Genomic DNA, 12,162 nt, shown 5'->3' on the forward strand with positions numbered 1-12,162 from the left:
ATTGGAAAATTGACCTCTACTGATATGATCAATTAAAAGTTCTGAAAGTCGACACTTTACCCACCTTCACCTACCTTCCTTCAAGTAATTCAATTTTTACGACCCCTCGGATCATTCGAGATGTTAAGTGATGATATATTTATCACATGAGGTTACAGGATTGAATCGTAGGACTATCGGGACATAAATCCTTGGATCCTGTGCAACTCACTCAACCATCAATTACTCTCTCGGTTGCCGTGATTTATCTCGCTCGTGATGACCTAGGGTCGGGTGTGACGAGGACGTTAGGGACGAACGATTTCATCTTTTGCCACAAGCAATTCAATTTTTACATATACAACAATATAATTTTAACCCATTTTATATCCGATCGTGCTAAGCACCATGTGCTACCCTAACGAGATATGATTAGGGACGAAAGATGTGTGTTCGTTTTTATATTCCTATACCTCTTGTATTAAAAAAAATTGACTAGTTTAAATGATATTTTAGTTAAGTACCCCTAAAATAACTAAAACACCCCCTATAAATTCTAGTTTTTTTTATAGAAAAATATATATTATCCACCTAACACTTATCCATCTCAAAAACACTCCCACTGTCTCTCACTCATGATCTATGTAAAATATTAATGTTGTACTAAATATAAATACATTTAAATTTTATTTAATATTTTTATTTTTTTAAAAAATAAAATAAAATTATTTTTTTAAAAAAATAAAATTTATATTTTATTTGTGCCAAAGTTAATACAACTACAAAACTAAGAGTTATGGTGGCAATACTAGATTGAGATGAGAAGTACGATAAACAAAAAATTAAGTGATCACAAGGCTTATAAATTCTATGGATAGTAGGTGACTATTTTGTGAAATTAAATTAAATTAAATTTTATGTAAATGTAAATTATGGTATTGCAACAATAGATACGATAAAAGAAATAAAAAAATGGGAAAGAGTATCAGATGAAGGACTTAATAATCCCTAGATCTAGCTCTAGAGGACACATTACTCTGACCCTTTCCTTTACTGAAAATTTGAAAACCAAGGTATCCGTTGGTCCTTGACAACGGTCTACGTCGTCCAAAGGAGATCAGCGGCCAGGATCGACTAGCCGTTGGCTCCATCCGCCATGGCAGTATGGCAGGCAAGCAAAGCATCCGCTCACCCTCCCGTTTCTTTCTCCCTTCTACTTTTTCCCCTTTCGCCCCTCTTTATCTGCCCTCGCCACTTTGACACACACACAGAAAAAGAGTGTTGAAGCAGTGGAGACTCCGTTCATGCCCTCGCTCACCTACCAAGTCGTTGGGTTCACAGCCAGCTGAGGACTTCTTCCAACTGCGGGAGATCGCGTCCTCCACTTGTTGCTCGAGGTCTTGTTTTATCTTCTTCGCCAATCGATCCCCCAGCTTTGCCGTGGTTTCCGGTAGCTCGATCAATCTTTGAGGCTTCCAGATCGGCCCTAAAGATCAGATCTTTGTTGTCTTTTACGGATTTCAACCGGAGATGGAAGGAGCTGGTGAGATCAGGCGTGGCGTGGCGAAACCTGCAGATGTGCAAGGTTCTTCCGCTCCTCTGTTACTTACGAGGAAAATTCTTCAAGCAATTTTGTTTCTATGGGCCTGCTGTATCTTGATTTGGAATTTTAGTTGCTTAGCTGAAGGAGACTAAATTTCTTTTCTTTTTTGACTTTGTAGATGTGGGCAATCGAAGAGCACTCCGGGATATAAGGAATCTCGTGGGCGAACCACCATATGCTTGTGCGATCAGAAAGAAGTATGTACGAATAAAAAGGGAAACAAATTTCTTTTCTTAAATTGTCTACTCCTAGCAATTTTATTGGTATTCCTCCCTTTTCCTTTAGCAGCAAGAGTGGTTTGCATGAACATAATACAACATATATAGCTCGACGGCCAGTGACAAGGTTGATTTGAATCATTGTTTAGCTTCCACAAGTTTTTTTTTTTTTGGTATATTATGTAGTTTAAATTGGATGGATTGTTGTCAGGAAATTTGCAGCGACATTGGCAACTAAACAACAAACTTCTCCGCAGGTAAATTCGCATAGAATTACCAATCAACCTCTAAAGCTTTTTGCAATATCAAAAGCCTATTTTTTCTCAATGAAGAGCTCAATTTCATAAGTGAATCTAATTAACAACAGAATGAGCGAATTGGGAAAGAGAACCCGGAGAAAAAACCTGAATCATTACTAACCAGTTCAAATTGTTTGAATATTTGTACTGACATAGAAGAGGATGGCACCATGGTTGATGAGATGGAAGAAATGGTTTGTTCTGAATTTATCTTCATTGTTTTCTTCTTTTATATTTTGCTTTGAGCAGATGTGTCGTACTATTACTGAACGAACCTTTTATATAGGATCAATCTGGCCTCAAGGATGTGGAAATGGAAGATCGCATCCTAGATTCTTTTCCAGATATTGATAGCTGTGATTCAAATAATCCACTTGCAGTCGTTGAGTATGTAGAAGATATATACAACTTTTACAGAAAAACTGAGGTAATGTTCTATCCACAATCATACAACTCCTTCCCCATCCTGCTTGTTTTCAGATTTTGTATGAATACATAGCTGCGTTCCAAAGATTTGGCATTATATATTAAACTGGCCTCAGAAAAGTTTAGTGCCTGCAAAATTACTTTTAAATTTTAGGAACATTTGGCATACTCTTTATTTACATGCTTTCGTTTAACTACTGTTCAGGTTACAAGTTGTGTAAGTCCAGATTACATGTCTCAACAGTTTGACATCAATGAAAAAATGAGAGCCATTTTGGTTGACTGGCTAGTAGAGGTATCAACGATTCACTAGATATACTTTTCTATGGCCATTTAGTCCAGTTTCTAATTGTTTTTGCTAACCTTATTTATCTTTCGATCTTTCTCTACAGGTTCATTACAAATTTGAGCTGATGGACGAGACACTTTTTCTGACTGTGAATATTATAGACAGATTCTTGGCGAGGCAGACTATTGTCAGAAAGAAACTGCAGCTGGTTGGTGTTACAGCCATGCTTCTTGCTTGCAAATACGAGGAAGTCTCTGTTCCTGTGGTACAGGATTTAGTGCTCATCTCTGATCGAGCTTACACTAGGGAAGAAATCCTAGAAATGGTAATTGCAACTTCTAATTGCATTTTCTCTGCGTAAGGCCCATTTTGTCTCGTGTTATCTAAATGCAGCTTTATCTTTGTGAACAGGAAGTACTGATCCTGAACACCTTGCAATTCAACATGTCTGTGCCAACACCTTACGTTTTTATGAGAAGATTTCTAAAGGTAGCTGAGTCTGACAAGAAGGTAACAACACTTCTTCCCGTTGGGTAACATCAACAACTTGTACTGTATTTGCAAATGACAGCGGTTGTTCTCATGGCACCATCACTTCGCATGTTTTCCAAAACCAGCTTGAGCTGCTTTCATTTTTCATCATAGAGCTTTGCCTCGTTGAGTGCAAAATGCTCAAGTTCCAACCATCCTTGCTGGCTGCTGCCGCAATATACACTGCGCAGTGTACTCTCCAAAGATGCAAATGCTGGAATAGAACTAGTGAGATGCACACTACCTATTCAGAGGACCAACTGCTGTGAGTGTTCAGTTCATCTTCAATTCATGATTTTATAGAAATAACGCTAAGAATTCCTCATTCCGACCCCCAGATGATTCTAACTCTAACACATGCTTGTTTTGCATGCTAGTGAGTGTTCTAGGTTCATGGTCGACTTCCACCAGAATGCAAGAACTGGGAAGCTGACTGGAGTCCACAGGAAATACAGTTCCTTCAAATATGGATGCACAGCAAAATCAGAACCTGCTCATTTTTTATTGAACGCTGATCTTTAGAGCAAATTGGAATTTCTTGAAAGGAGATCCAAACATGACATAAGTTGGTGACATGAGTGAGTGTGGGTCGCAACAGAAGTTGCAGAACATGATGCAATTGAAGTTGCCTGAAGAATAATTGTAGATTCGTTATTAAGTTAAACTCGGAATCTTTTGATAAGATTCAAAATAAGTTGGTGTAACTTGAGTGTTGTAACTTTCATTTGACTTGCTTTAATGAAATTGATGGACTAGAAATATATAAGAAAAAGACAAATGTCAAATTTTTTTAGGTAAAAATAAAAAAGGTGTATAACCTTGGTGGCTAAATGAAGATGTGAAATGCAAGCTCTGATATATATGTGAGCTGTGATTAAAATTACTGTATATGAAGCATTAATAACACTATTCTTTATTGATTTGGTCAAAATGTAAGCTCTAATTTGATTAAAATTACTGCATATGAAGTATTATTATATTAAAATATTCTTTATTAATTTGGTCAAAATTACTTAAATAGCATAAAAATTGTTTCAACATTGTTTGTAACAATTATGACAATAACTATAAATTGAGATGGTTTTGAATAGCTCATGAAGCATGACTTGACATGGCCAAGTTGGTCGTCTCAATGGCTCGAGTCCATTAAATATTAGATAAGGATAGTATAAGATATCTAAGAGACCATAAGCTAAGGAGCATCAAGGTGCAACATCAACAATAACTGAAAAAGTTGAATTGTGTAAGTGAAACATGAAGGTTGTAATATGGAGTGAGCCTGCATTTGAGAGACAACTAATCTGATGGAAGATAACCTTGGTGGCAAAATCAAGATGTGAAATGTAAGCTATGATATGCGAGCTGTGAGAGTTAAGAGGCATGCATCTTTAGGAGAGAGTGGATCTAAATTTAGGTGAGACTCAATTATTAAGACTCGGTAGTCTACTAATCTATGGTTAGACAACTAATGCTACAATAAGAGTTTAGGTGGATGTTTAATGGTTAGCAAAATACTAATTGTAGAATCACATTAATCTTTCTCTTGTAATCATTTAACCTTCCTCATGATATAAAATTTTTCTTCACCTCCAAAGGTTATCCATGAAGGAGAAAGATAGTAGACTTTTACGAGTAACTCATTTACGAGTCATAGATCATGGTATATAAATAATTTGTTAATGATTATGATATGCAATTTGTTAGGTCTTTATTACACTAATTCTCTATGTGACCTTGTTAAGACATTAGCTAGAGTAGTATAAATTTATATTGCAAGAACAATTGCTATTCATCCCTCTCTAATTATCATACCATTCATTCCCAATGATTTTAATATATTAAATATTTACCTAGCTAACATATCTAGTTCTAAATACTTTATGTGATTTTGTATTATATTTAAATGAATCCTATGGTAGGGTGGTATGTTTGCCTTATACATTGGTTTGTAACCCAAACTAATTTTGTCGTGATCTAGACTTTCAAAAATCAAGTCAGTTTTTAACATTTGTGAATTTTTTTCAAGGGTTTTTTCATGTCATTTTGATCTAAAATCTTGATTTTCTTACTTAAATCCCTAATTATAGATTTCTTGATTTCATGAAAAGATGTATTTTGTAATTTAAAATTGAGTTTCAAAATTGTTAATTAATTTATTCCTTACGTTTGGAAGTCCCCTTAATTTGAATTTCCTTTTGTCCTCGGGGCGACAGTGCCACAGTAACACATTCAGATTGGTACTCACTCATAGTTCGATCTCTAGTTATTGTAGAATCAAAAAGCGTTAGAGGAGGGGGGGATGAATAGTGCTCGTGGCTAATTCGTTTGTTTCGTAAATACGTAGCGGAATATAGAAGTAAACTAAAAGTAATCGCTAACACTTTTGGTTACTTGGTTTGGAGCATGTGAGTGCTTTCGTTGGGCAATCCACTATCAGTTCGGAAATTACAAGTATAAAACTGAAGTACAATGATTTATATTTTAAGTGCAACAGTAAAAGATACTGACAACTTTTCAAATTTGGAAGGTCATGCTTTTGGTCATCGGAGACGCGTCACTAGGTATCCGGAGTTTGATCATCGGATCTCGCGTCACTGAGTCGCATGTTCGTCTTATAGAGCAATGCACAGTAGAAAGATCGCAAAGAAAAGTGTGTAATGCATCAATTCGTGACCTGCTTATATAGGGCCATTGAAGGTGCCTTCAAGCTCCTTGGAAGGTGCCTTCGGCGAACTCTTATCCCCCAAATCTTGATCGTTGATAAGCTCCGCTGCGGTCACTAATTATCCACCTGAAGGCGCCTCCAAGCTTCATGGAGGGCGCCTTCCTTCAGTTGTCCAAGGCGCCTTCAGCACACTTAGAAGGCTCCTTCTACCCTGCTTCCTGCTCAGCTGCAGCCAAGGCGCCCGAGGCGCCTCCAACAGCCTCGGAGGCGCTTCGGACACTATTCATCCGAGCTAAACATGCTCAATTTGCTTTCTGCAAAATACGTTAGTCCAAAAAACTAACCATACCCTGCAAAACAAAGTTAGCATAATATAGACATGAAAAATAAAGCATTTGACAGTCTTCAGACTGTTCGGTTCTGATTTTGAGTTTTTCGAAAATCCTAGGTCGAACTGACGCCTACTGTTCCCTCACCGGGGAACACGTCCTCACCTACTCCTCTCAAGAGAATTTACTTGTTGCCAGATTGATCCTCTAGACCAACTGAACTTTTGCTTAGCGTCCGAAGCTTCCGGTCTTCATGCTGGACGTCCGCTCCATGACCTGTCCAGACTTCCACCCGGTTCGCGACACTAGGATTTCAACCTAGAGTCCCCGACTGTAGGATTTTGCCCGAAGCTCTCGACACACCAAGATTTTTCGCCTAGGGTTACCGCCCCCTAGGGATTTCCACCTACCTAATCGCAACTAGGACTTTTGCCTAAGAACACTTAGGACTCTCCTGCAATCTCATTCAAACTCGTTAGACCACTAATAACGTTAACTTTGAACCATTTTCCATTATCAAAACTCAGATTCGATCGTCTGATGCTTCCCGCACCAACAATCTCCCCATTTTTTATTATGACAACAAAATTTAAAGTTAAGTAAAACATAACTCGATTATAAAAAGAAAGGCAATTTGTAGAACATAAATGTGCACAAGTTAAAAAGATGCAATATCATAAAAGGATGCAATATTTAGAAGAGCTTGTTATAGATCCCCCTTAATCACTTAAGTTATAACTCCTCCTTAATAACTTAAGTTTCACTTTTCTTTAATTACTTAACTTTCACTTTTCTCTCCCCCTTCGTCATATCAAAAAATAGTTGAAATAATTTAAACCAGATAAAAATTTGAGAAGGAAATACAACTAAAAGACAAAGAATATATCAATCTACAATTCAATACATGAAATAAAGAGGAGAGAATATCTATCAATGTGTTGCTAGTCTCTTTGGATGAAATCGTTGTTCCCGAGGTAAACGGATCATCAAGATGGATGAATACGGTTGCTCTAGGGTTTCCCCAAGAGGGGGAAACCTTCTCCCAAGCTAGGAAGGGGATGGAGCCCCTTGATTGGAGATAATCCAAAGAAGGGTTTCTTTGATTCTTTTATATCTTCTCCAAAACTGTCCAGATCTACTAGATTTAAATGATTCTGCCAAAATAGATTTCTCACCCCTTAGACCTAGTTTTCTCAGGTTGAATCCTGAAGTAAACTTGTAGAACTTAAAATTATATATAATCGTAACTCCAACCGAGTCAAAAGGGTCGTATTCTTAATTAATCTAGTTTATGCTTGACTCATGGTTTCTTTTTTTATTTATTTACATTAGGAAATCATTTTATTTACAATGCATAGATTTTTTAAAAGAAAACATTCAGAACTAGAAGAATAAAACATTAGAGAGGCTTGTAACCTCTAATAGCATGAAACAAACAAAAAATGAAACTGTAAACACTTAGAGTGATCTCCCGAGAAGAAATCGAAGAAGATGCCGGCGAAGACGCTGCTACTGTCGCCAAGAAGATCGCTGTTTAGAACCTCCTCAGATTTTTCATGAACTAAATCTCGACCACAAGATGTTCTCTTTTGCCCACCGTCGCACTGATCACCGTCGCACTCACCCTTTTCACCGATTGCTCTTGCATGACAGTATAAATAGGAAGCAAGCATTGATTACAAATTGATGCTTTGATGGCATTCAATGGAGGAAGATGAAGGTGAATGGGCACCCCTTCATCTTCCTAATGTTGCAACTGATGCAATGTCCAACATCTCTCACTCATCCAAGTCAATTCAAAAAGATTATCTGGTCACATAGACTATGCTAGTCACATATACTACAAGGTGATCATGTCACAATGCCAAAGGCAAATATTAATCTGTCACAAAGACTGATTAAGTCATATAGACTATTTGACAATCAAGACACGAAGACTAGAGTAAAATTAATTAGTCAAAAGACCAAATAAGTCACATAGACTTTATAATGATCAAGTCACGAAGACCAGAGCATAAATTGATTAGTCACAAAGACCATATAAGAACATTCATTCCATACATTAGGGAAAATGGTTCGTGCGACAACAAACACACTAAGCATTCAATTGTTAAGAAGATTATCACACCTTACTTAGCTGCTCCATAGAACGAATCAGAGACATCAAAATTTACCTTTACCCCAAATTAAATTATTTACATCAATATGAACATCTCTAATCCCTCATATTGACTATTATATCAAGAGCATGATCAACATCTCCAATCAAATATATTATTCACAATTATATTTTATATACTTAACTAAAAATGCAATTGGTACTAGTGAATAAATGTCACAGATGCAGATCAATCTTAATCTTCCTTTTTAGCTAGAATCTATTCATTCTAATCAGTAGCTTTCCTAGTTGTGATTCATAGACCGAATCAACTATAGCCAATAGGAAACATGCTAAAGTAGTAGACATTGATCAGAATTTCAAGTAGACAACTAAATAGTTACTTAGGGTAAAATTGAGATTAACTTATAATCTTAAGGGTCTCACATAGTAGAGAAGCAGAATCCATTCTCCTACTACCCTTCTTGTCGCCATAGCACATATGGTATGAATCAAATGCTATGATATTATTCTCTTTACTAAAAAGAGCGCATGTTTTTCTCAAAATTTAACATCATACAGATTTTGATCTAGACATACCTAATGTCTAATCCTAAATTCAACATATGAATTTCAATCTGGCCTTAAGCAGATTCAGTACATGGTGGGTACATTTACTTTGATCATTACATAAATGATCTCATTTTGACACAATTATCAAGGTGACCTTAACTTACGGGTATGTCTCTATTCACAGCTATATAAGCTATCCCATAAGCAACGGTCTTACCTCTATTTTTACTTAACAAATAGAGATGATTGTCCATGTGAGTGGACCAATCTTAATCTGCCAATATACTTATCAATACTTTTATTCGAATATAATAAAGACATATACACTAAATAGATCATGACATTTTTCATTTATCAAAATGTCTTTACAATAAGTTACATTCTTTGAAGTCCCAAAGACTTCACATGTCTATGAAATGACTCTAGTCAATGGCTTAGTAAAAGGATCAGCAAACATATTTCGTGTAGGGATGACACTCAAGAATTATCTTTTTCTTGTCAACAATATCCCTTACAAAATTATACTTAATTTTTATATGCTTGCCTTTGCTGTGATATTTGGGATCCTTGGAAAAAGCTATTGCATCTTAACTATCACAATACACTGTAATAGGACTCTCCCTGTTCTCAGCAATCTTCAGATGCTTCAGAAACCTTCTTAGCCAGACAACCTCTTGCACAACCACTGCACAAGCCACATACTCAGCTTCCATTATCGATAAGGCTACACAAGCCTGCTTCTTACTATTCCATGAGATGACGCCGCCATTTAGCAAGAAGGTATAGGTAGATGTGAATTTTCTGTCATCAAGGTCCCCTACCTAATCTGCATCTGTGTAACCATTTAAGCTCATATATGATCCTTGGAAACAGAGGTAATAATTTGTTATTGTGGATGAGTCACCTAGGGAGGTGGCTAAGGTTAAGAGTTCTAGGGGGAGCTCAAAGAGTCAAGTTGGGACTCATGGATAATGGATCTTAGGTGGGCTTTACTTGGGAGTTTAGACGAGCCATGGAATGTGCCAAGTGGTTTGGAGACGGACTTGAGTCTCAAACCTAGGGATTTGACACAATTGGTTTATGTTTCATGCTTAGAAATATGACATTGGGGTCATATAGCATGATAATTGGTTTTGGATGTATAGATGTCATATAAACCAATACTAGGGATGCATTGTGGGTTAGTATGAGCAAATACATCAAGAGGAAGTTAAAACTAGGACTTTAGGTCAAGGTTCAATTGAACTTGTTAGCTAGTTTTGTATTTTATGTCAATCTTGGGATTTATGATAAATATATTTATATATATATTTTTTTCCAAGTAGACATTGATAAAATAGACATCTCCACAAAATTTGAGAATTTTTGGAGGTCTGTGGAATTTCTAGTGCATTTATGAAGTTGGCTCAGAAAGGTTGATTTTTGCATGAATAGTGTACCAGTCGACTGCTACAGTTATCAATCGACTGGTAACAGTATTTTTGAGCACAGAATGTCTCTGTAAGCTCGTTTTCATGGGGGCAGTCGATTGGTACTTCTTGCAATCGACTGATACCAGTCTGAAAGTGTTTTCAGCATTGGATTTTGATCGGGTCAGCTCGTATAGATGTATGGGATCCATGAGGGGATAACTACATGAGTTTAAGGTCAGTTGTATGATAAGTTTTCAATAATTGGGATATTGTTCGAAAGCTTTTTGGATGTTAGGCAAAGGGGGAGAAGTAAGGTTTAGTTGGGAAAACCTTAGTGCCTTTGCGTAGGGAGAGCCTTGGGATAGATTCTTAAATAGCCCTGTGATAAAATTCCTAGCTCAATGGGGAGCCTAGGTGTAGGGGGAGCCTTGGCATAGGTTCCAATGCATGGTGCATTTTTCATTCGACAGTGTAAGTCCAAGTGTATAGCCTTGGCAACGTAAGTCCATTCGGCGGTGTAAGTCCAAGTGTGTAGCCTTGGCCACGTAAGTCCATTTGTTGTTTAGCATGTTTATTTGCTATTTGTTTTCCCTAACTTAAACATATTGTCAAACATCAAAAAGGGGAAGATTGTTGGAGCAATCCCAATGGTCCGTGAGACCATGCGTTTTGGTGTTTGGGCAAAGGGTTCAAGTTAGGTTCACCCTTGTATTTAATATGTGTATTTGAGTTGTGCAGGTTTGCAGGATACACATGTGACTCAGGTTGATGGCTTCAGATCTGGTGAAGGATGGAGCATTCGAGGGACCGTGGACAAAGCAGCGAGGATAAGGGCCGAGGGAAGCGACTTCGAGGCATACGCGAAGGATGGTATTGGGGACGAGCCGCGAGCTTGAATGCATCCGAGGGATGAGAGCCAAAGGAAGTAGGTTTGAAGGCAAGAGGTCAAGGCTGCAAAGAAGCGTCAAGTGAGTCATAAGGGTGAGGGTATGAGTGCACGAGAGATTGTACTCAGAGTAAAATCCTAGTTTTAGGATTTTACTGTAGCGTTACTGCAGCAGTACTATAGCGTTACTGGAGCAGTCAACTGCATGTTTTAGCAGTCGACTGGGAGCGAACAGAATGCTTCTGTTCATTCGGTCAGTGTGGAGCAGTCGACTGCTAGTTTTAGCAGTCGACTGGTATCGAGCTGTTGGGATGTAACGGTCGAATTTCTACAAAGGGCAGTCAACTGCATGTTTTGCCAGTCGACTGGTAGGCGGAGTTTTCAACCCGCGGCCTATATAACCAAGGCTTGGAAGCTTGGTTATCTCTGACGAAATTAGTGGTGGTAAACCCTAATTAGTAGTCTACTTGTTCTCAAGTGTTTGTGAGTATTGTGGTGAGGTTTCTCCACCCACAAGGAGCAACTTGAGATAGCCAGAGTTTGCCGGGGGCTAATCCACCGACGGATATGGATCATCCACTTCAAGGACACGCCGTGGAGTAGGAGCAAGCAATCTCCGAACCACGTTAAATGATCGTGTAGATTGGTTTGAATTTCTTGTCTTGTATTTTGTTTAGCTTGTTTATTTTTGTATTATTCCGCTGCATAAGCTAACAACGTAGGAAGCGAACGATTTGGGGCCGCCGTCTATCCAACCCCCCTTCAAGCCGGCCACCGATCCCTTATCAAAATGACTTCATTAAATCTTATGTTCTATTGTCTTGACACTTGCTTTAGCCCATATATAGACTTCT

General features: G+C 37.7%; 1 protein-coding gene across 1 annotated transcript; it reads left to right on the forward strand.

The window, feature by feature from the left end:
• The first annotated feature begins 1,204 nt into the window (after positions 1-1,204).
• On the forward strand, positions 1,205-4,117 carry LOC121985593 (G2/mitotic-specific cyclin-2-like). The gene is made up of 11 exons (XM_042539156.1): positions 1,205-1,564; positions 1,701-1,779; positions 1,868-1,927; positions 2,012-2,057; positions 2,168-2,293; positions 2,386-2,526; positions 2,731-2,820; positions 2,918-3,139; positions 3,226-3,324; positions 3,432-3,610; positions 3,723-4,117. The coding sequence occupies exons 1-11, from the start codon at positions 1,510-1,512 to the stop codon at positions 3,865-3,867; spliced, it is 1,242 nt and encodes a 413-aa protein (XP_042395090.1). The 5' UTR covers positions 1,205-1,509; the 3' UTR covers positions 3,868-4,117.
• The last annotated feature ends 8,045 nt before the right edge of the window (positions 4,118-12,162 follow it).

Source organism: Zingiber officinale, chromosome 1B, assembly GCF_018446385.1.
Source record: "Zingiber officinale cultivar Zhangliang chromosome 1B, Zo_v1.1, whole genome shotgun sequence".
NCBI classification, from domain to species: Eukaryota; Viridiplantae; Streptophyta; class Magnoliopsida; order Zingiberales; family Zingiberaceae; genus Zingiber; species Zingiber officinale.